Source organism: Gekko japonicus, unplaced genomic scaffold, assembly GCF_001447785.1.
Source record: "Gekko japonicus isolate JY-2015 unplaced genomic scaffold, Gekko_japonicus_V1.1 scaffold2901, whole genome shotgun sequence".
Classification (NCBI taxonomy): Eukaryota; Metazoa; Chordata; class Lepidosauria; order Squamata; family Gekkonidae; genus Gekko; species Gekko japonicus.
In genome coordinates this window covers 38,388-63,802 of record NW_015174923.1, presented here as the reverse complement: position 1 = coordinate 63,802, position 25,415 = coordinate 38,388, and the positions used below count along the sequence as shown (strand labels likewise).

The 25,415-nt window shown below is 47.0% G+C and overlaps 1 protein-coding gene across 2 annotated transcripts; it reads right to left on the bottom strand.

The window, feature by feature from the left end:
* Positions 1-509: 509 nt before the first annotated feature.
* On the bottom strand, positions 510-25,245 carry ATG9A (autophagy related 9A). 2 transcript variants are annotated; one of them, XM_015425077.1, is made up of 15 exons: positions 25,167-25,245; positions 20,765-20,913; positions 19,175-19,218; positions 15,699-15,763; positions 14,803-14,964; positions 14,055-14,196; positions 11,460-12,208; positions 10,319-10,472; positions 9,853-10,032; positions 8,751-8,996; positions 7,845-8,059; positions 5,425-5,542; positions 5,004-5,220; positions 4,264-4,406; positions 510-2,973 (listed from the first exon to the last, which is right to left on the bottom strand). In XM_015425077.1, exons 2-15 carry the CDS (start codon positions 20,865-20,867, stop codon positions 2,968-2,970), a joined length of 2,544 nt encoding a protein of 847 aa, XP_015280563.1. In that variant the 5' UTR covers positions 20,868-20,913; positions 25,167-25,245; the 3' UTR covers positions 510-2,967. The 2 variants fall into 2 exon arrangements, with proteins under 2 accessions (XP_015280563.1, XP_015280564.1); XM_015425078.1 differs by lacking the exon at positions 25,167-25,245 and adding an exon at positions 24,880-24,975.
* Positions 25,246-25,415: the final 170 nt, after the last annotated feature.

Genomic DNA, 25,415 nt, shown 5'->3' with positions numbered 1-25,415 from the left:
AAAATAGTGAAGAATGAAGATTACAAGAAACTAGAAGAAGGAAGTTGAGGAGAATAAATAACTGAAGCGAGTGAAGAGCGAGGCAAAGGAGGTGTGAACAGAAGGGCGGTCGAAAAGGAACTGAGTGGGAGGCAGCTCTCTCGCCCACTCCAGGCATACGCAGTGTGTGTGCCTGCTCCCCAGAGTGGGAAGAGAGCCCACCAAAACGATTCTGAGGCAAGGTCTGGAACTTTCCCCAATGTGGTCGTTTGCAGGTGCCCAACCCATGTGTGGGATACACAGAGACCACAACAAAGATCTGATACATTAGATCCTCAAACCTCAATGAAATGGGAATGTGTCTTTCCTTAGATGTAGCCCATACCCCATGGTTAATCTAGAGACCATACAATCTGCAGCAATGTCACAAAACATTAGGTGGGCCTTTCAGGATCCTGCAATTCAGCTTGTTGTACAGGTAGCACGCCATTATTGCTTCCAGACACAAAGAATAACATAAAATGCCCAGAATCACCAGGGAACAGAATGCCCCTCTTTAATCAGCAGATACAGCACTATACAGGATGCTGGGTGCAAGCCCTGGTTTACAAACCACTCGCAGTGCTCCACATACAGAGTCACAGCCCAGCCCTTCTAGTGCCACAAACAGAACAGGAGGCAGCAAGGTGGCTGTGCCATGCACACACAGAGGGGACAAAAACAAGTATAATACAGGGCAGCTGGCAAACCCCGCCCCATAGTTTTGGATAGAATGCTTCCTTTTGTCATTGCTAGTCCAAGGCTGTAAGCACTTCCACTGGGAACAAGCAAGGTAATCATTGCCCAGGGCAGGTGCTCTGTAGATCATGGCCAGTAAAGATCAAGGCTGCAATCTGATAAGCTATGCTACTTTTCTGGGGTCCAAATGCAATGTGTGCTTGGGGAAGGGGGGGAATGCTATACCGATAGGTATCCCTAACTCCTTAAAATACTCCAGTAATCAACGGAAGTGTGGGCAAGGAAGAACCCACAGCCCTAGTTCAACCTATGCCCGGTTTCTTGGGCCTCCAAGGTAGCCACTGTATGAAACAGAGTGCTCGACCACTGGTGTGATCCAGCAAAGTTCTCTTTATGTACTTAAACTTTTTGCCTGAAGAGTGTCTTAGAACAATCTGGTGTAGCCTTACTTTCACACCCACCCTAAAAACACAAAGGATCATTTCTTCTTTAAGGTACTGCCATAAGTAGAAAAGAGTCACACTATGAAGAGACTCCTTTTGGGATGCAGAAAACCAGCACCTGAAATCAGTCCCCAGGAACTCAAAAGTCCTGACTCCCAAATGAGTATTGCTGCTTTAAAAGTCAGCCCTATGCACCGACTACAGCAACAACACCTGTGTTTCCATATTACTTAATCCCTTGTCCCACACTAAGTAGCTTGTGGTTTGGTAAGTAGCTGTGGGAGATGCAGCAGCTATTGTAAAAAGTGTTCAAAGTTCAGGCCAAGACAGCAGGAGGAGTTAAATTACAGGTTTGTTCAGGATTGTGGAGACCTGTAGCTGTGAAAGATGGATAGCACTGTCCAATGCATTGATTGGCTGAATTTTACCACACCCTCCACGGATATAATGCTGTTTACAGGCTGCTCAGAAAGGATTCCTCCTGAACTTTGCTATGCCAAGGAGAAAGTTGCATGCTGCTGTGCTGGGACGGTAGTACACAAAAATATGTAGAAGGGCAGTGGATCAAATGCAAGGATTGTGAAACCAAATGAACCTCTGTGATGCACACAAAAAAAAATCATCTCCTTTCATGAGAGTTTGAACTCCACCTTTTCCCTGGATCATAGATACTGACAGCTTTTATTTTAATTTTTTTGGCATGTAATATCCCTTTTCCTGCTGGCGCTTCCATGACAGCTGGATGCTTTTTCATCAAAGCACCCCACACAAAAAAGAGGTAGCATTCATTGGCAGAAGAACCTTATCAGGATACTGGAAGGGGGTTAAGTGGAAATATGATGGGGCGACCAATATGGCCTCCATCCCTCCCCCCATACACACGAGAACACTACAGGACAGGGCCCAGAGCCTCACACTCCATTTTATGCCTTTGCCGGATGAGCAAAGGGAGAGCAAGGCGCTTCCTCAGAACAGAATAAAGTCCCCTTCTGGAGAACAGGGCTCTTGTGCTAGGTGTTCTTTGGTAAAAATAGATATCATTTCAGGAACTGGCTCAAACTACCCTGTTTAGAGCCTGTGCTTTGATACGGTAAGAGAGACCGGCTGTTCACATGAACTTTACGAGGTTCCAAGCAGAGCGGAACCTATCACATCCATAGGCAGGCTGTTCCTGTAATGGGAAAGGGTGGTAGTGGAACTTCAGGGATTCTCCTTCTGACTGGGATTCAGAGGGGAGAGATACACACCTTTTTCTGACAAGTTTTGACTAAAGCAAACTTGACCACTGAAGAAAATCTGTGCCCCATCTTTGTTTAAAAAAAATCTCTCAAAGCCCTTCTTTTCCTGAGTCCAAATCGCTCTCCTGATTGCATCTTTAATTGTATTACGGTCTGGACAGGGATACAGCTGTTCCTGCCTTTGACTGGGGTCCATACTTCCACCATGGAACACTTCAGGCAGGGCGAGCACCTGCCAATCCCCTTTTTATGTGCTCTGCAGCCTTCTGTGCAGGTCTTGGATGATTCTCCGACATGGATGACATGGATGTAGACACAGACATATATATGGAGTCACACACACACATCCAGCCTATGCACAGCTAGAGTGTCATTTGCATGATGCATGTCTGGATAGAGTTCCATCCACCACAAAGGCACTGTTGACCTCACACCTTTTCCCCTCTGGTGCTGACGTCCAAGACATAGACACTAGCAACCCATGGCTTGCCAGGCAGAGTAACCCAGTGTCACACCAGCCGAGGTGGGCCCAGAGTCTGGAACACCCATAATATCTTCAGCCTTCAAAGCTACACCTGTTGGGGGTTACAAAGAGAGAGGCAGTCATTCTGAAAGAAAAAAAATTAAAAGGTTTGTGTACGTGCCACTACAAATCTGGTGTTGGACAAAAGCAGCCTATTGGAAATTCTCACTTTTTCACTTAATTTTTTTAAGGAATGTTTTTGTCTTTCCTGAATATGAAGCATCTGTGAATAATTCCTGTTGAAGGCCACTGTACCCAGACATAAAGGAGGACAGAGGTCCTTCAAACAGTTTCGAAGAAGAGGACATTTTGGCAGATATAGTTTGCCATGCAGGGGTGAACAAAGCAGCACCTAGTGAAATTATTTCTAAATTTTTACAATTTAATTCCAATTTATTTCTTATGTGCTATCTTTCAACCAGATGATTGTTGGGGCAGCTCCTAATAAACATTAAATTCAAGTTACAATAAGACATCAATAAGACAAGCATGATGAATAAAAATGAATTTTAACAGCTGCAAAAGCTTTTAGGAATTAAACCAATAACTCAAATCAAAACACAGCTGAGATAAAATTATATATTGGTCACCATTTCAAAAATGAACCAGTGGATCAACATTCTCTGAGCTACATAACAAAAAGACAGAGGGGGAGGGGGAGGGGAATCAGGCAAGAGCTTAAGCAAATAAATAAATATTTATTTATTATTTGGATTTATATCCTGCCCTCCCCTTAACGGGGTCAGGGTGGGTTTCCAACAGTCTAAAATGTAATACAATTAAAACCACATTCACCTGGGACTGAAGATTTAAAAGGTTTGGCACCACACAAATAAGGAGAGAGAGAAGGGCATTCCACATGAGAGAGAAGGGCATTCCACCACTGTGAGGGCTCTGCTCCTCGTGTTCATCTGTTTAGCCACAAAAAGTGAGGGAAGACAGAGCAGGAGCCCCCAAAGCCCATTTTAATCTCTGGGTTGGTATATCTTCTAAGCTAATGCCTTGGCCTTGTTTGCATAGAGTTACCCTACTGAAGCCTCTGGAACCAAGGATGACGTGGTTCCTAGGTGGTTCCTAGACTCGTACCTTTTTCTCCCACCCCAACAAGACCATGTACTTTCTGAAAAGAGGCATTTCGGATAGACAACTGAATAAGCTTGATTCCTCTAGTAAGTCCGTGGAAGAGTGCATAAAGGTCAATCTAGATAATCACAAAACAAGCCTAGTAATGACAATGCACTGATGTTCATCACCCACTTCAGGGAAAAGGAGGCACCTCCAGATTCCTGTTATTTTGCAGTCCACGCAGCCCGCCAATGCCAGAGTATGAACCAAGCAGTACCTTGTGTACCTGAGGCGGCAACTCATCTTCTGAGCTCTCCTCTGGGACAGTCTCTGGGTGTCGAGCAGGCTGGCCATCCTCAGCCCAGCCTCCTAGTGGCAGCCGAGCAAAGTGCGACGGGGCCCTGTGGATCGTCCCAGGGTCTGGGGGCAGCCAGGAAAAGAAACAGGAAGTGACCGCAGGCAGCAGCTACCAGCTCCTTTTTAAATCTGCTTAGGGTTACTAGGCTGCTCTCGCCCTGTTGCTACCCACCCATCTGAGCTAGCTGGGCGGCACTGATGTAAGTAGAAGGAAAATCTCTTACAACTCTAGGAACCCCATCTCCTTCTCCTACCATGACAATTAAGCAATAGTCCACCTTTAAGTTTAGAGAAACTGTAAAGCAGTAACATTTACTTCACAACAAATGACACCTTCCACAGCTGTGGCCGCAACAGAAAGGCAAAATGTTTTTGGAACTCTTTAAGCTTTACAGCAGTACTCTTGTACCCCAGCTAACCCTTATTCTAAGCATACTGAACACACATACTTTCATCACTGCCGGGCAATGATGGGGATTACTGTGCGAGAACAGAAAGGTTGCCAAGTGGCTGTAGAGCACTTTCTTGGGTACAGAGAGCTCAGGCAAGAAACCAGGCTATTTCCTACCATGGACTGGGCTTCCCAGCCTCCCTTGGGTGAATATGCTCAAGTGAGCCAGTAGCTGATATCAGTACGTGCTTAGAGCTGCTTATGTATACCTGAGACACCACCGTATCGGCGCTGAAAGCTCGCTTGCAGGGCAGCTGTCTCCTCTCCAGTCTGGTGAGGCGAGGCAAAAGGATAGCTGGCAGACCGAGGAATTGGGGTGCTCTGGTGAGCCTCGGACTCCTCCTGGGCACTTTCACCACTCTCATCACTTTCCCGCCGATGCCACAAGTGCCGCTCAAGCTCCAACTGCGCATGCTGCTTATGCAACTGAATGACACGGAGCAACAGTGGTGAGCTAATACACAAGCTAGACCTATGCCCAAAGTCACTAGGACCTTACAGTGGAAGGGTTAATGTATATGGATTCCTCCCACTCCTCTCCAAGCAGGGATTATTCAGACCCTTGTACTTTGGTATGTAACTTCTACAGCCCAACACAAAGGCCTGCATGTTTCTCTGGGCCCAGCTCACCTCATGCATGTAGAGCGCATGCAGACTCATCTCTGTAGAGGCATACTCTGAAAGGATCAGGCTCTGGAGTTGACCCTCCCAGGCACTGCTGCCAGAGCTAGCTGTTCGGGCATCAGTCCTGCAGTCACAACAGAGGAAAAATAAGAGTCATGCCATGATAGTTAAAACTGGCCCTTCATGTTCAGAAGAAACCTCCTCCCTTGCCCAGTACCCTGAATGTACTGGCTCCTTCGCAAGTCTAACTCAGACCTGGCATTACAAGTTACAGTACCTCTACCTTTGATGATTAAAAAGGGCAATGACAAGACTGCAAGCAAACAAATTACAGGACATATACATCACCATTCCTAAAGAACTCCAGGGGCAGCTAATTCATTTCTGAGCCCAACTCAAAGTGCTGTTAATTCAAGTGGTCTTGGATCAGGGTACTTTAAGGAGCACCTTCACCCATTTGAACCTGTCTGCCAGTGAAGATCTGCTATAGAAGCCTTGCTCCATCGTCCCTCAGGTTGTGAGCTAAGGTGGGTGGCCACAAGAGATAAGACTTGTTTTGTAGTGGTACCTTGTCATTGGAGTCCCCCACACACAGTCACTTGCCTGGCACTGAGCCTGTTCAGTTCTTGACACCAGATAAAGACATTTCTTGACATCGCTTTTCAGCCAGTCCTCTGATTGGTTTTTGTAAAAGTCCTGTATGCCTGCCTCTTGTGGTGGCCTTTTTAGCAAGGATCCTTGCTGCCACTGGCCTTTTTACCCACTGGCTGCTTTCACTGCTATATATAATTTTGCTATCATCTCAAGATTTTATTGCTGTTCATTTTATTGCTATTGCTTGAGGCGTACTGGTTTTGTGGAAACAGGAAGTAGCTTTGTGAAACACAAACTATTTGACAAAAAGTGCAGGACATGAAGGGTTTTAAAATAGGCAAAGTACAAAGCAGATTTATAGAATGGGACTGAAAACTGTGTGCTCAGAGTACATAGCAGTCTTCAGAGAAGTACTACAGAACTGGAAATCCCCCCCTGCTTTCGCTCACTATTGACTTTGTATGGGGGTATGGGGGAAGTCAGTGTAGTGGCTTCAGCCCATGCGCTGGGACCGTCCGGTGGGATGCAAGGCCCCACTTCCCAGATCACACAAGCCGTTCTAGAACTGCCCTCTTCCTTGCTGCCTTTTATTTATTTATTTATTTATATCTTCGATTTGTATACCGCCCTTTACCTGAGGGTCTCTGGGCGGTTTACAGGTATATGGCCTAAGTGCCTAATTAGTTCCTATCCTAGGGCCACAATTCGACTGGGGGAGGGGCTACCTATCGACACCCGAGTGGCGCGGTCCTGTTGTATTCCACGGGCGGGCTTCCGTTGTTTCTTCCTGGCGCCTTAGGACGGGTCGACAACATCTCCCGGCAGGCTCCTGATGGACTCCTCCGGCGCGCGGCGGCTCCCGATTGCAGTTCCGGCCTTTGTCCCTTAGTCTCCGCCGCACTGCATCGTCCCGCTGTCCCGCCGCCGTAGCTCTGCCTCCATCCGGTCTCCGTTGCCGCCGTATTGCTGCCGCCGCCGCCAACACTCCTGGCAACACTCCTGGCACACACTCCTGGCACACACCATCAGGAGGGAGGGTGCCCCCTGCCAACCTACTTACGGTGACACTTTCGAGCCGCTGGGTGGGCGGGAGCTGGGATTTGGGCCGGGAGCTCACCCCAGTCGCGGTGGGTCTTGAACAGCCATAGTGGCTGTTTGCTAGTGTTGTTAATGCAGACGTTGAACTGCCTGCGCCACCGTTCCTTTCAGAAGGACTGGCCACTAGTACACATCCATCGACAGCAAGGGCATCACAGCACCTGCCTCACTTTCCACGCACCCTGAGAGAAGCAGAAGGAAGACAAGAGGAGGTCACAGCGGCCGAGAGGACTCCTCCACAGCACTGCCCCTTGGCTTGTTCGTCACCGATACAACCACTGGCACTCGGCTTTTGTTTCCTGTCCCTGATTCTTGGTCTGTTGCCCACAGTCCTTGAAACTACGAGAGGTCCCAAACCTGCCTTTATCTCTTCCTGTGACATGATTCTTATGCCACGCTCGGTGGGATCCTGAGATGAAAGGGTAAAGGCAGGAAACCCGGTTTCAAGTCTCTACTCAGCCATGAAACGTCCTCTCTCTGAGCCTGATTTACTTCACAGGGTTGTTGTGAGAATAAAAAGATAAAGGAGAACAATGTATGCCACTCTGAGCTCACTGGAGGAATGGGACTTTAAAAAGTGTGCAAATAGGATAGACGGTTCCCCTCCCTCCCACACTCATGTACACCTGTGGGGGATAAGTGTGTGTGAAGTAGGCCTCAGCAATCTGAAAGCACGCCATCTGCTCAAGGTCTGGCCTTTTTTGTCTGGCTCCTTACTACATGCATTTCCTTACCCAGAGCCCAACATTGTGCAAGGGCCTCGAGATTGAGGGCCGTCAGCCTGGGAACTCCCGTGGGTTGTCTGAGTAGACTGGTGAGGAGAGAACGAACGCAGGGCAGATGCCACTTCGGAAACGGCAGAGAGATGCCGTGAGGCCTGTGCATCACGGGCGGTTTGGTAACCCAGAACCGAGGAGCCTGCAATCACATTGGCAATCAGGCTGTGTGGCTGCAGAGAAAGAAAAGGACAGAGAGAGAGAGAGAGAGAGAGAGAACATGACTCCGGCAGGAACACAGGCACCCTTCTCCTACCACCGCCCGCAATGCTCTACCACCACGATCAAACTTCAGCTTTGCCTCTGGGATTAATGTATCCAATGCCCTCCAAAGTTTGGACGCTAGCTAGCACATCTTCAGTATTCTAATACCTTCTAAACAGTAACTCCTGGAAAAGGAGGTGCTGCAGCTGGATGGGGTGAGAAGACCTGTTACCACATCTAAAGGAAGCCAAAGAATTCAGTAGGAATGAGACATTACCATAAAGAATATCACAGAAAGAAGTATGATAATAAAAGATGAGTGAGATAGGTTGGATAGTTTGCATGATTTAGGGGAGCCAAGGTTAAGGAGAGTATGACAGGTTTGCTGAGGAGAGGGGGGGAAAGAGACAGACATGGCACATTTTTGAAAAATGAAGGGCAGCCCTGTTAGGTCACAGTGGGGAAGCGGTCACAATATTCTGTACTTCAGGGTGCAAATTCCCCCATAGATCGCCAAGGCATCAACCCTCTCTACTCAGGGCAGGACCAAAAGAGGCACACCTGAGAAAGTTCACTCCTCATTCTGCTTCTCTCATACATGACAGCCAGGATTAAGCCCCGTTTCCACCCACAAGTCCCCTCCCACTTCCTGCCAGGCACCTCTGATTCCGACTGCAGGGACTGGATGGAGGTGAAGAGCGCGTTGTCAGGGAGGACAGCTTGCTGAGCCAGTGCCAGGCTGCTGTCACGGTGCACACGTTCCTTCAGCAAACCAATGAAGGCCGTACTCTCACGTGGTGGCTGCCAGTGTGGGTTGGTAATAGCAAAGTGCATGAGGGATAGTTCTGTCTTGCCATCCTCAGCCTGCTGGTAAATGGAAGCTTCTGTCTTCCCAGCTGACATCCACTGCAAAACACAGAGGCTACGGATTAGCAGTGTGTACATCCCCCAGCCCCCATCTTCATCTGGTACCCCCATCCACATACAGCTGTTGACACTCACTGCAAAACATGCACAGACAAAGGTCTATAAACACACTACAACACACAATCATCCAAAACTTCAGGACAACACAGATTCTCTCACTGCTTCTGATCAGGAATTAATCAGAATCAATATTATTATAGGTTGAGATTTAAGAATAGGGTAGAGCCTCACAGAATGTTCTTGCTCCACGAAAATAGCACTGGAAAGTAGCTAGGTTTTGGACCACACCCTTTGCCTGGCTAAAAGCAGTGACTTGGCATCAAAATTCTGAATGGAAAAACCCAGACTAAGGAAGAAATGAAGTCTGGCTCCTGTTCAGGTAGATCATACTTCCTTGTTAATTGACTACCACGTTTAAGTATCCATTCAAGCCATTCCCTTTTCCAGTATCAAGCCATTCTCTTTTTGAAAGAAATGAATCTTTGTGAGGCACAATGTTAGTCAGAGAATGTGCACTCTCCATGCAAATGCCTGAATGCAATGCTTGCAATTGGTTTCAGTTTTTCAGAAAAATACTTCAAGGTAGGACTGAGAAAAGGGTCATTTTTCTTTTAAAGAGAGAAGGCAACTATAAACACAACACCTCCCATAAACTAGATTACACTACCCGATCTCTTCAAGGTTGACTTGAGATATGGAAGCAGCTATCTATCATGTTTTCACTGAATTACTGCAAATGAAAAAGTTACATAATATCCAAGAAGTTAAACAAACAAATGGCTTTCTTTGAGGTCCCCACTTCATCCCAAAAACTCTTAATTTTTCTGTGACCTACTGCAGGGTGTCCATGTTGTCGCACATCCATTTGAGCAAAGGAGCAAGTGTCCCCCACACCCACCACCTCCACGGTGAAGTTGCGGAAGAAGTCAATGATCTCCAGAGCTTTGGGTCTCAGACAGAAGATGAGGATCAAGGGGGTCACAATGGGGCTGAGCAGCTCTTCCAGAATAAACACCTTGAGGGTGGAAGAAAAAGCCACTGAATACAAGCAACTGCCACAGCTGGGTATCACCATCAGCACAGTCTCATGGGCCGTAAGAGAGAAGTTAGGACTCCAGATTTAACTAGGTGTAACTAAGGATAGCATCAGTTACTTTTTCCTGTCTTTGACCCACAGGCTCTGGGATGGGAGGATATTTTCAATTAGAGGGGGAGGAGTGTGGAACCTGAGGACAAGAGGTACTGGGATTCACTCCAGCACTGGTACAGTTCCCTCCCACCTACCCATCAACCTGCCTCACCGCCTTATACTGGAAGAGCTGTGCAAACTCATCCCGGGTCTCATATCGGTGAGCATTGCCCTGCCAGTGGTCAGGCATGTAGTGGATATGTGCCAGAATCACACGAAGCAGCTGCTCTGGACAAAACACCAAGTGCTGGTCTGGGATGAAGGATCTGTAGGGCAGATAGGACATGTAAAACACATCAAGGAGAGCATCCTCCCCAATACAGGAAGCAGGAGATACACATTTTATGGGGAAAGGTAGCACGTTCTCAAGGCTCAGATGCTCAGGCTGACCCATGCTTGGCTCCAGGCTTTCCTCTTTATGAAAGGAGGCACGTGCAGATGAGAATACGGACAAGAGACCCTCCGAGGTCCAAACAGAGCACCGTCACAGCTTTATCCAAATCAATTCACCATGGAACAAGACAAAGATTTCTACACATTTTTGCATCTGTTTATCTCCTGGTGTGATTCATAGCCTTTTAATCTATTTGCAAGAACTGTTCATTTGAAGGAAATTACAACAATTCCTCACAGATGCGGCAATGTTATACGGGTTTCTTCTAGTTCCCTGAGGTCTGGTAATGATTTCAAATGTGGATATCTGTTTTCTCTCGTCCAAGCATCTTATGCACGCTGTTTGTGATCTCCCCCAGCCTATTCCCCCAGATCACTCTGCAACCTCATTTATGGATAGCTAGAAGTTCTGCCCCACTTGATTGTGGGCAGTGGGGGGGGGATTAAAGGTTGCACCCTTTGCTTTGTGATATCCCACAAGTTCACACAGTACACAGATGTTACAGTGAAAATGACTTTTAGCCACCACCGACCAGATTATGGAACCAGGAAAGAGGCTCACCTGCCTATGGAAGACATAGGCAGACTCAATTTTCAGGCTCATGAACCTCGGAAGTGCCTAAATAATGATTGCTAAACAGGGGAAAGTGCAACAGAGCCAGCTGGTATCCTAGCAACCTCATTCATATTGGGCACCTTTTGCAGTTTGATGCACTTTTAATCAGCAGAATGCTTTTAGCTTCCACCTGTCAATTATCTGGTTGGGTGCTTCTCACAGCAACCAGCACCACCCTACCCATGCCCTCAAAACACGAAGAGCTTGGCCACAAGGACTTCCACCTGCAGCCAAACTCACTCACCTGCAGACCGTAACAGCCACACCCAGAATTGTGACCGTAGTGAGGACGTGCTCCACAGCAAGCACATCCTCGTCGTAAATTGTCAGAGCAATGAGGACAGCAAGGATGGAGCCAGCAAAGAAGGCCACATTCTTTGCCACAATAGTGAACAGGGGTGAAATGAAGCAGTTCATGTACTTGGAAGCTGGCTTGTAGCCCTTGCTGAGGCGAGAATGCAACTCATGGTCCAGCTCGTTGAAGTGCCGCAGGTAGCAGCGGCCGTAGAGGGACCAGCAGCGGGCACCCAGGCTGCCTGGCTCTCGCTTGAGAATCTCGGTGTAGCTGAAGAAAGCATAGAGGATCTGCCAGATGAGAATAAGTGGGCACAACAGGAAGTTAGCAATGCCAATCCACAGGATGCGAGTGCCCAGCTTCTCGGCTAGCTCTAGGCGGTTGCTGTTCCGCTTGTATTCAGCCTTGAGACTCCACTCATTCTCAAAGAGTGAGCCAGGGCCCCAAAAGAAGATAAGTTCAAAGTTGTACTTGAGGCCACGTGTATAGAAGACTGTATCACCCAGCAGGGGCAGGTGGAAGCGCACAGGGAGCAGCGACTTGTTCACCATGGCCACCATGTAGTTCTTGAAACGCAGGATGCGGTGGTAGATGTCCAGCTCTGTGAGCTCCTTCTTGTGGATGCAGATCTGATGTTCCTTCTGGATTTGCACAATTCGTGCCTGCACCTCCTGCCATGTGTAGTAGGGCAAATTGGACTGCGGGGACAGAGAGAGTAGGTGCAACTAACATCACATATAGACTATGGGGTACAGCAAATAGAGTATAGTAAATACAAAATAAATTGCTGAAAAAGTTCACAAAAATATAAAGATGTAATACATTTCAAATATCAAAGATGTAATTTAATATTTGTTTTCCAGCAGGTGCTAGCAGGTATACAGCACAGGAACAAGGACGAACACTTCTCGAGTCTATCTGCGTTCGTTTCGAGTGATCTTTCTCAATCTCAGTCTTCAATATTCAATGAACTTCTGCAATTCAATGCACCACAAGGGTATCCAAAACATTCAAAATGGCTCACACAGCTCCTACACACTGATTCTTTTACATGGACAAGTCAGACTGACTTGTCCATGTAAAAGAATCAGTGTGTAGGAGCTGTGTGAGCCATTTTGAATGTTTTGGATACCCTTGTGGTGCATTGAATTGCAGAAGTTCATTGAATATTGAAGACTGAGATTGAGAAAGATCACTCGAAACGAACGCAGATAGACTCGAGAAGTGTTCGTCCTTGTTCCTGTGCAACTAACATCACAACAAGGCCAATGAAAAGGTAGCCGCACCCTCCCTGCCTGATATGCGGACTGGTTTCTTCAGCCATGCACAGAACAAATTTCTGGGCTCCTGCAAATGATTCATTAAGCATCCATCCTTCTCTGTGCATCATTCCAAAGCTGGCCCTAGCTTCTGTGCAGCACCATTCCAAAATGCCCAGTTCTCTTACATACTTCCAAGCCTGCAACTCCATAGCTGAACTAATGGTTTATATGAAACACAACTCAGCCTTTTCTCTTCCCCCTTTCCCCATGTTCTCCACTTAGCTTCAGAAGGCTGAGTAGCATACAATTTTTTGCAGATATTTAAAAGTGTGGTTAAAAACAGAAATCAAGCAACAGGCTCAAACAGCAAAGAACACAGAAGTTTAGCTTTGTGAAAGTGTATTATTTTGTTTAATGTATTTAAAAGGCTTATATCCACCTCTCAGGCCAAAGGTTTCTGAGTTGGAAACTACAGTAACATGAATTGTAGGGCTTGGACATCATCAAAAGAACACACAAATTCTCAGTTACTAAAAAAAAAAAATATGCATTTCGGAAGATGGCTGTGGGGGAAGACTGTCTTGATTTATCTGTATCCCAGACCTAGAGCCACTTGGGGATCTTTCCTGCTCTGCTAATTCATATAGTCTTTTTACCTTATGATTTCCAATTAGTAGAATGGGTCTAAACACTCCCAAGTCTTGGGAGAGGAGAATGCAGTGATTCAGCCTTTGACTCTGTTGGGCAGGAGACCAAGAACAGACGTTTGCAAATTCAGGCATGGTAGCTGCATATCATACCAGCTTTGCTACTCATCCCAGCAAGTCATAAGCAAACAGGGCCCATGGATAAGACTGAGCTCTATGGGACTGGCAGCAGACCAGAAGCAGTGCACAGCTCCGGAGAAGATCAGTGAGGGACAGCAAGAAAGAAAGCTAACCAGAAGACACTGAAACAAAGCAATTGTGGGGCAGGAGGACTAAAAGAAAAGAAGCAAGTAGCAATCTTTATCTGCTTTTTTCTTATGGCTGAGAAAATAATAAAAATATAAGAATTGCCTTACTGGATCAAAACAAAAGTTTGGCTAGTTCAGCATTCTGGCTCCAACAGCAGCCATTTATATACCTGTAAAAAGTTTGCAAAAGCAGTATGCTGGGAATAATAATCTGTTATCTGCCTCCAATATCTAGTAATCAGAGGCATCATTTTCCTATTAAGTATTAACACTCCTTTTCACTTGCACTTAATTGGGGTGCATGGTCCCCAGATTTCAGAAGTTTACCATAGGAATCTTGAGAGCACTGATGTAAAACGAGTGGATCTCCCAGTAGCAGCAAATGTTGTAGATGAACTTAATTAGTCGATGGATCCAGAAGACCCCTGCGATCACCAGGACAGAGAGCAGAAAGCCATTGGCCTGAATCCTATAAGAGAGACAAAGTTACAGAAAGGAAGGAGTAGCCATTGCAAGAATTATAGTGGTATTACAACAAATATGCGACAGAACACCCCTTTTCCCACTACCAGAGGTCAGGCAACTCTGTTCAGTTCAATGCTGTAGCAGAAGGTTTAAAACACCAGAACAACTAGATTGCCTGAAAATAGGTGAACAGGGGCAATACTACATAAGTGAACACAACGTTTTTCATAAAGTCGTCTTGAAATATCCTTGACCTCACATGTGTGCTACAAATCCAGCAAGCACTGACAGCCTAAATGTTGGCAAATATATCAAAAAGCTACATCAGACCCCATCTTTACTGCTCAGGGAACCTTAATACCTAAGAGTCCAGATCTGCCAAATACAACTGCAAACATATGAAAGCAATTCTTGACATAAGTAACAGCCCCATTTGCCTTGCAAAAACAACATCTTCCACTATGAAGCAGTCATTTCAATTGATGGAGCATAGCCAGCTTACAAACAGAGGAACTTCCAGTTTTGGATTGCGTTTTGTGATTTAAAAACTGAACCTTGATCAGCAAGGACATGACTGGATACAGACAGAGAAAGCTGTTGTCAACTTTACCTGGCACTGCACTCGCTAGGAGGTAGGAAGGCATCTGGCAGGGTCACCTTAACTGGGTCACTGGAATGCTGGCTGTGATTCACCAGCTTGTTGGCAAAAAGGATGTCATAGTCGACACAGCTGATGAGGAATGTGGTGAAGGCCACAACAAAGATGAACTGCCTGTGAGAACAGGGGCAGACATTAAGTGACTGTGTGGAATGTCAAACTCGGGCCTCATTTGCCGTATGTTTCTTAACTACCTGTCTTTGGTATCTGTAAGCTCACTGCCTTGTTTCACTCTGGCTGGGAATTGGGGGGGTGAGTATATGAGTGCGTGTGTGGAATTGCTTTGCTGAGAGTTGTGCTGGCTTGTAACTGCATCCATGTGGGGCCTTCCCTTGGGAAGTATACATGCTTGACCTTGAGTACCAGACACTGGTACCAGACACTGCTAGATAATGTAACCATAGATTTGCAGGTGTTGTAGGAGGGCTGATGGTGCACTGTAGATTTTGGCGGGCTGGATGTCAGGATGTGATTGGTCTGGTCACTGGGGTGAGGGATTGTTTGAATTATATATAATTGGAGAACTGGAGCCAAGGGAGTCAGTTCTGACACAGACTCATCTATGCTTGAAACCTCTTTACCTCTCAATAAACTAATCACTGCCAAGAGAGTGTTGTTGAGAGTGAATTTCTTCAAGACCTGACATGGAATAGGAAATGCTCCACCTCCTACCACTTCAAACTTATCAGGGCCAGCAGAAGGTCCAGGGATATCTATTCTTGTCAAACTGCAGAGGTTTCACACTGAAGTGAAAGATAAAGTGAATCAGGAGTACTACCCCCACTGGAATATGAGGACTGGCACTGACAAATGATATGAAGGGGAAGAGGGATAGAATTAATACTCACATTAACTCAAAGATCTCACTGATGAGCATGCAGTTGAAGCCATTCTTTTGGTGCAGGTTATAGACGTGAAAACCACAGTCAAGGAGAACCACTTGAACCTATGTTGCAGAACCTGCCACAGCTTTATCAAAGAATCCTTTTCGCTAACTTACAGGAGACTTCTTTTTCCAGTTCAACCTGTTATACTACAGCAGTAAGTAGCAGCCAGCAGGCAGTAACTTTCTACCATGAAACTCTCATTGGTCTCTAAGGTGCTACTGGGCTCAAATCTAACTTTTCTGCCTTAGGAATCTCAAGGGAAGAGAATATCAAAATTTGCCTCTTCTGCATATCCTTTTTGTTACCCTCTTGCCTGTTAAATTTTCATGCTGTCCAAAGGCTGTTTACAGACTATGGGTAGGATTCCAACGGTAATATCTGCTAATGACAAGCCTGAAATCCTGGGGGGACAGAGGATTCTCAGAGACAGCATGAGGGGAAAATTAGCAAAAATCAACCGCCTTTCAGTAGTGAGAATTATTGCTGGAATCCAATCCCATACTCTCATCTGTTCCTCAACAGACACTGAAGAGATTCTTGCCATGGTTTTGCTAAAACACAACTTTTTAAAATGTCATTATTATAATTTATTAAATAAATATATTAATCACCCTATCCCAGCTTGCACCGGGCTCTGGGCAATAGACATGGGGGCAAAATACTGTTAAAACATAAAATATTAAAATTCTACAAACCCGTTTAAAAAACTAAAAACCCAAACAGAGTCCATAGTGATGGCATCCTGGAAATTTCCACCCCAACTCTGGACGACCAAGCAAGTTTCTGGGTAGGGGGAGAGAGAATTCATAGCAGCCATTCAGAAGGGGGGGAGGGGAAAAGGGAGGGTGAAACCAGCCAAGGGAAAACTGTTGCTGCCCTCCACCAAAGCCTGGCGGAACGTCTCTGCCTTGCAGGCCCTGCGGAATTGCATAAGATCCCACAGCGCCCTGATGTCATCCGGCAGAGAGTTCCACCAGGTCGGGGCCAGGACCTAGAAGGCACAGGCCCTGGTCGAGGACAGCGGCACATCCCGAGGGCCAGGGATCACCGGCAGATTGTTATCAGTAGAGTGCAAGGCTCTCCTAGGAACATACCCGAAGAGTCGGTCCCGTAGATCTGTTGGTCCCAGACCGCTCAAGGCCTTAAAGGTCAATACCAACACCTTGAACCTGACTCGGTACTCCACTGGAAGCCAGTGTAGCTGGCGCAGCACAGGTCGAATATGTGCTGCCTGTGATGTTCCCCTCAGGACCCGTGCCACCGCATTCTGGATCAGCTGGAGTTCCCAGGTCAGTTTCAAGGGCAGGACAGTGTAGAGCAAATTACAGTAGTCTAGCCTGGAGATGACCAACTGCATGGATAACTGTGGCTAGGTCGGGACTCAACAGGAAAGGAGCCAGTTGCCGAGCTTGGCAAAGATGAAAAACGCCAGCTTGGCAATATGCATGACATGGGCCTCCATCGATAAGGAGGCATCCAAAGTCACACCCAAGCTCTTAAAGGGCAACCCCAATATCAATGGGGTGTCTCATCAAGAGCTGGAAGCCTGAACTCCAATCCCAAAGCCCCCCCCCCGCCCACCACAGAACCTCTGTCTTTTGTCGGATTCAGTCTCAGCCTACTCTTCTTTAGCCATCCCACCACGGCCCCCAATCCCTTAGCCAGATTTTCCGGGGCAGGAGCCATCTGGCCACCCAATAGCAAGAGTTGTCTAGAGGACACATCCCCACCCAGCGCCACCCTCTGTCCCCGACCATGGAGAAATGAGGAAAGCCATTGAAGGGCTACCCCTCGGACTCCTACGTCGGCAAAGCGGTGAGTCAGAAGATCGTAATCAACTGTGTCAAACGCCGCTATGAGATCCAACAACAGCAGCAGCATTACCCGCCTTGATCCAGCTGTCTACGGAGATTGTCTGTTAGGGCGATCAGCACAGTCTCCATCCCATGGCTAGGGCAGAAGCTGGACTGGAACCAGCCTAATGCCGACGTGTCCTCCAGGAAACGCTGGACCTGCTCGGCTACCGCTCTCTCAATCACCTTACCCAGAAACAACAGATTTGAAACTGGGCAGTAATTGGCTGGATCTGTAGGATCCAACAATGTTTTTTTCAGAAGCAGTAAAACCACAGCCTCCTTGAGACTCTCTGGACAGACCCTCATCTCCAGGAACAGGTTGATAATGTCTGAGGGGTCTGTATCCTCCCACTGACCAGCCATGAGGGACACAGATCAAGGAGGCATGTGGTCACCCTAATAGCACTCAGGTCCCTGTTGACATCAGCAGAGGAGAGCAGGCTGAAGGAATCAAAAACTGAATCCAAAGATGGCCAAGGGGCCTCCAGTTCACATACTGTATCAACACTGGCAGATAAATCACGGTGGAGCGATAAGACTTTATCTGCGAAAAAGCTCATATATGCCTCAGCAGTAATGACCGAATTTCTAAATCTATTTTGGCGCAGCTCAATGAAAGATATCAAAGACCTGATCACCTTAAACAATTGTGCTGGGCGAGAGCTAGCAGACAAGAGGGAGGCTGAGTAGAATACCTTCTTCGCAGCCTTCACCGCCACCTCATAGGGCCCAATTGGGTCCATTAGTCTCCATGGGTGAGCATAAATAAGCTCACTGCCTAGACAGGAGGGGGTAGAGATGGCCAGTCAGGCCTTCAAAACCAAGTGGTCTGACTATGGCACTCCCTCCTTCAAAGTCAGATCCACATCCATCCCCATGCCAAAGATCAAATCCGGCGTGTGACCTGCTTGGTGTGTAGGGCCTGAAACAAATGGGGTCAGCCCTAGTGCTGCCATGGAAGACATCAGGTCTGAAGCCTGAGCAGAGGCGGCAGCATCATCTGCATGGACATTGAAACCCCCAAGAATTAGCAATCTCGGGAACTCCAAGGTCCACATAGCTACCGCCTCTAAGAGGCTCAGAAGGCCATCTGCCGGCGCGCTAGGCGGCCGGTACACCAGACAAACAGCCAAGCTCTCCTCAGCATCCCACACCAGGCCAGCACAGTCAGTTCCGGAGATCTTTGAGATGGGGAGTGGCTTGAATGAGAAAACCTCCCGGATGAGCAGAGCCACCCCCACCCCCAAGTTCGAGATGGATCAAGAAACCTGGGGGGGGGGGGATAGTTCTTTCAAGGCGACTGTTTTGCCCTCCTTAACCCAGGTCTCAGTCATGCAAGCCAGATCCATATTCTGCGCTGCAAGATAATCCCGCAATGTTCTGGTCTTATTATTAATGGATCTGGCATGGCACAACATCAGTGTCAAAGGAGAGTCTAAAAACACATCTCTGGAGTCATGCTGGACATTATTCAGAAGTCTTGTGGCCAGAGGGAAATTTGTAAGGCATTCTCATCTTTGCTGCAACTGAACCCTATCCCGGAACCCCATCCACTGTTGCCCATCTGTTAGGTAAGGATATACGAGAGAAAAAAAGATCCAGATTCTCAATGTGGTGCCAAGGAGCTGCAAGACAGAGAAAGGGTAAAGATCACTGGGTAAAGACCACAAGACAAGGGGAAGCCAGACAAGTACCGTCAGAATCTTGTCATGCTGTGGATGCCACCCACAGTCAGAGAATCTGCTCCCCAAGTTCTTTCCTACCTTTGAACTAGAATCATCTGTCACACAATACGTTGTTGCCTTATTCAAGCCCACTGTCACTAGTAAACCATTTAAGGCTGTAATCTGAACATGCTAAGTAGGCAGTAAGCCCTACTGAACCTAGTGGAACTTATTTCTGAACAAATGTACTTAGGGTCATGTTGCATAACAGATGCTGTTTCTCTGGACACTATGTAAACCAAATGCCCACATTTCGAATGTATAAATCGAATGTATAAATAAATAAATTTCTACTTCCTATTCAGATACAAGCTCCTTTAGCACTTCACAAGAGTTTTACAGGGTGTCACACACTGATTATGGGCCTAATTACATGTTACACTGTTTCTAGATCTACGCCAGGTTCTGTCAGACCAGACTCATGCTTGAAGTTTTGTGTTGAACCTTCATCTTCAGGCACATGGGGCTGATTAGGACAGCCAGCTTAATTCCCCCCTCCCACCTGCCACTTTTCCAGCCAGAAAGACTCCCAAGAAAGCCCCACTGGGGATACTTAGATGTAGCCCTCAGTAGACATAAGTTTACACAGAAACTTTCAGGCTGGGAAACTGGCATTGGAAGAATAGTTTATGTTCTCTCTCCCCACATTCCACAGTAGGGGTGCGCATTTGCATCTTCCCGAGCCAAAAGTATACCCAAAAATACCTTATTGGTATTTTTCAGATATATTTTGACATCCCAAAAGTATCTGGGATTTTTCAGGAAAACTGGAGAAAAAACCCGAAAAAATCCTGAAAAAAAATCTCAGATATTTTTGGAACTGGGAAGACTGGGGAAACAGCTGAGAGGTGGGGAGACTGCTCCCTGCCTCTCAGCTGTTTCCCCCCGCTGCTTCTTCTGCAGTCCCTTTAAACCAGGCTGGTTTAAAGGGACTGCAGAAAAGATAAGGGAAGCAGCTGAGAGGTTAGGAGACTGCTCCCTGCCTATCAGCTGCTCCCCCCACCTTCTCCTGCAGTCCATTTAAACCAGGCTGGTTTAAATGGACTGCAGAAAAGATAAGGGAAACAGCTGAGAAGTTAGGAGCTGCAGCTTAGCTGTGTTTTGCAGTTTTGCAACTCCTGGGTTTGTCCCCGCCCCCAATTTCCCCCCATCTTGGGTCTATTGGACCCGAAAAAAATTGGATCCAAACACTTTGCCAGTATTGGGATCCAGGATTTTTCAGAAATTCCAAACTTCTTTGGGTCCAATAGACCCAAACTGAAAAAAACTTTGGGGGGGGGGGAACTCCACACTCCTATTCCACAGTCCCAATCCAAATCAAGCACCCCTTCCCCTGTGTACTTGAAAGTTCCAACATCACTGGGAGTTTCATGTTCAAAACACTGGGTTTGACAGGACCCAGAAACAGTAATGTGTAGTTAGGCCCCAGCAGGTCAGCTCTACTCACATTTGCCGCCCTCAGGAACATGCACCATCAAGTCCTCTTCTCCAGGGGGAGAGTCGTTGTATGAGGCCTCCAGCCGCTGGTACTCTGTATCAAAGTGAGCCATGGTATCACTGAGCTGGGCTTCCACCAGGGTCACAGGTGGTCTATGACTGTAAAATGAGGCATGACTAAAAACCAATAAAGGTAAAATATGGGGAATTCACAACTCTTCCATCTTAGTTCCATTCATAACAGGTCGAAAAGGTTTTGGTGGGAACAAGATGGCAGACAGGCAAGAAAAGAAAATAATTAGAAAAGTACAAATGTAGAATAAGGACAAAAAAACCCCACAGGAAACTGTTACTATGGCAAAAACAGCAATAGAGGAAAGTCCTTCTGAATGAATCTGAAGGGTTTAGACTGGAGTAACTCTTCTCACAATTGCACTTAGTTTCATTTTCATGAATAGCAAAAATATGAACTCAACACATATAACAATGTCTCCAAACAATGTGACCCCATCCTTTCTGAAATTATAATAAATTCACTTCATGTAATTTGTTGTTGTTACAACAGGTTGCCTTTACAACACACTAGTACAGAAACAGCAAAGGAAACAATATTAAAATCCTAGCAATGTAACATAAAGAGAACATCCTGCGATTTTCACCACACTTACAAGATAGAACTTTTTGTACAAAGGCAAAATGAAAAGAGAAACCAAAACAAAAGAAGACAGAAAAATAGAAGATGAACATCTTGGGACACAAATTCTGACTCAGACACCAAATCCGGGGCTGTGCGGTAAATTCACATGTATGGACTGCTGTTATACAACCTGACATTTTGTAGATGAAAAACAGGACTAAGGCCACTACTAGCACTGGTGAAAAGCTATATGATAGGAATGATTTTGGCACAATCAAATGGGGTGGGATGACTTCAATCTTGCCAGATCTGCTTTTCTTTTATAAACAAATTAGAATCTCTATGGTCCATGAATGTATTTTAAGTTTATAAAGCAAAGTTGCACTTTTAAATCTCTTTACCATTACAACACAGCTAATTTGTATTAACTGATCCAAGGCATGCAATCTCGTTTTACTTATTTATTTACTTCATTTATATCCTTTCTTTTTCCCCAATTGGTATCCAAAGCAACTTATGTTGTTCTCTCTTCTGTTTTATCTTCACAAAAAACTATGAGGTGGGTTAAATTGAATGTTGGACCTGGCCCAAGATCACCTAGTAACCTTCCAAAGGAGACCAGGGATTTGAACTGGGATCCTAGTCTGATAATGTAAGCACTACACCATACTGGCTCTCTTCTGTTTAAGAATATAAGTAGTATCTTGATTAATTAAGCCACTTTACAGCACCATCTTAAACTGAGTTTCACCCTACTATATCCATTAACTTCATTATACTTAAAAGAGTGTAGCTCCACTTAGGAAGGCACTGTCAGTGTAGCACAAACTATCTTCTATATGTATAAAAGAAAGTCCCCTCACCATAAAATCAACGCCCAGGCCAAAGCCCTGGACCTAGAAACACCAAATTTGGGGAGAGCGCTCCTACCATGACATAGGTACTCACTAAGAAGGGATTTTTAGAAATTCGACCCCTAAGTGGGTAAAAAGGTGTAAAATGTGCCCCCCATTGATTCCTATGTGGCTGCCAGGATTCTAGAAAATTGGTTCATATGAACTTGCTTAATATCCGATTCCTCGGATGGTGTTTTGAATATGTAGTGATGTTCCAGTTCTAAAATGTAACATAAATGAGAAGCATTTCTGTAAAAAAGGGGGGGTATGCCCTCCCCCCAAATCCTAGGCCAAATCCCTGCACCAAGAAACCCAAAATAAGGGGAGTGCATTCCTACCATGACGTCAACCCCCCCATGAAGAGATTTCTGAGAAACACGACACCTAAGGGGGTAAAAAAGGGACAAAATGTGTTCCCCCAATTATTTTCCATGTGCCTGGCAGGCTGCTGCCTCCTTGCCCGCCCTCGCCCCAATAGGTCAATTCTGTAGTTCAGAGTTCTGGAGTAAAAGCTGCCTGCTTGCACCCACCTCCCTCTGATTGCACAGCTGTGGATCAAATGTTCTGAGGTAAAAACACAGTTAGAAAAGATTGCAGACAGTTGAGGACAGTTACAGAAATCAGCTATTCAAGACTCCTGAATAGACATTTTTCAAAAAAGCCAGCATGACAATTGAGTTAATGAATGTTTATGGGGAGATAGTAAAGGACATTTTTTTTCATCCCCCTGGGGGGAGGTTTTTATTGGTGTTTTTTTCAGACTACAAAACTACAACAGAAAATATAGGAAACAGAACTACATCTAGGGAATAAAGAAAAAGGACCCACAACTAACTAAAAACCCAAGAGTAGGAGATCATACATCAGCTTAACACCATGCTATTTTCAAAAAGCTACTAATAATACAATGAACTTAGTCGGTTATGCCAGATTAATTATCGTTTAACCATCCCTTTAACTGTTTAAAGAAATTCCCAGAGCATCCCCAAGTTATTTCAACATTTTTAAGGCACAAATCAGAGTCCTTCAGCCCTTATTTATTCTTATCTTTTCTAATCCTCAGTTTATAAGGGTTTTTGGGGGCAGCCGCCCCCTTTTCAGAGGGGGAGTCCTCGTCCGAAGGCCCCGAGCCCAACTCACCAGTAAAGGACATTTCTAGGAGCCATTCGGATGCGTGCCTCCCTCATGAACCTGAAGAAATGTCCACCACATCACCAACTCCCCATCACACCTCTCACCTCTTCCTTCCCCCAAGAAAGCTCCTGGCAAACATGGAGCCAGATACACCCAACGCTAAGAGGAGGAGGCAACTTAGGAATGCGACAAAGACATTTGCACGTAGTACTCCTGTGGGGCACTGAGCTGCACAGTCCAAGTACCAGCAAGATCACCCTGAGATTGCTCAGAATAACACGGTCTCCATATGAGCAAAACAATCCAGGAACACAAGTAGAGAGGCCATCACTTTCGTGAAAGGTAGCAGAAGTGGACTTAACAGACGACTCCTTCTTAAATGGGCAGTTCTATGTGGCCTGCTCCAGAGTGAGCTCACCAAGCAGCCTGGTCATCCTAGCACCTGAGGGCAGAACCACCCATGTGGTCTAGAGAGAGGTCCTTCAGTAGAGAGAAAAACCCAAGTATGTATGTCTTGCTTCATTTTTTACACTACAATCTTCTCCGTTAGAATTCCTACAACAAATGTTACATTTCAGACTTTACATCATCAGTATTAGAAGAAGAAGAGACTAGATTTATACCCCACCCTTCACTACCCAAAGGAGTCTCAGAGCGGCTCCTCCCCCGTGGCGCTCCTCCCCTCCCCACAACAGACACCCTGTGAGGTAGGCGGGGCTGAAAGAGCTCTGAAAAGAAGAAAAAGAGACTGGATTGATGCCCCGCCCTTCACTACCCAAGGGGGTCTCAGAGTGGCTTACAAACTCCTTTCCCTTCCCCTCCCCACAACAGACACCCTGTGAGGTTGGTGGGGCTGAGAGAGCTCTGACAGAAACGGCTCTTTTTCAAGGACAGCTCTGCCAGAACTACGGCTTGCCCAAGGTCATCCAGCAGGTGCAAGTGGAGGAGTGGGGAATCAAACCTGGCTCTCCCAGATTAGAGTCTGCGCACTTCACCACGACACCAAACTGGATTTACGGAACTTAAATACTATAGCGAAGCACGGGTATCAGGCTAGTTGAGAATAAAAGGTGGGCTTTCTAAATAAACAACCAAGCCAGTGCTAAGGTGGTCTGCAAGAGACTGGCCCCGTGATCCACCATCGACCTTCTGTTTCAGGATACCGTGACATACAAATTGCTCCTTCACTCAGGTGTCTCAGAACACATCTGCCATGTTCCTGCCAGGTGTGCAAAAACCCCCCAAAAAGAGTCACTCACACCCATCTTTTATAGAGCATTGCCCTCCTTCATTCAGACACTCGGAACTGCTCCCACAGCCACAGAGAGACACACACACACAGAGAGCTCCCTAAGTATGTCGCTGCCCTACATTTAGGGAGAGCAAAAGGCCTCGGCGCCCCATAGATGCCAAAACCCAGTCTCTCCCAGAGTAGCGCACACAGAGAGAGGGGTTCACCTGTCCGGCCCAGGGCCGCTGCTGCAGGGACACCGGGGCTGTGCTCTGCTTCGGGCATCGGAGCTGGGACTCGGCGCCTCTAGCCCCGGACCCCCGCCGGCCTTTCCCCCCTCCCAGCGGCGGCCCCTGAAGGAGCCGGGCGAGGGCTTACGGTGGGGCCCCCCAAGGGCTCGTTCACTCGGCCGGGCGGGGGGAGAGGGGGAGGGAGGACAGGGCCCGCCGGTCACGGGGCGGAGGGTGCGCGGTGGGGGGGGGCTCCTCTCCCGCCTGGGCCGCGCGCGCCTCACCTCCTCTGCGGTCGCCCCGGTAACCGGACCCGGGACGCAGCCGCCGCGACTTCCCGGACTGTCACTCACTCCCCCGTTCCTCCCCCCCCCCTCCCACCACCCCATCCTGGTGGGCGCTGTCCCCGACCAATCGGAAACCGGGAGGAGGGGAGGAGGTGGGACGAAGGACGGCCAATGGGAAAGCAGCGCCGGGAATGCGCCACGGGGGAGGAGAGAGGCGTCTGAGGGAGGCGGAAGTGACGTGCGGCG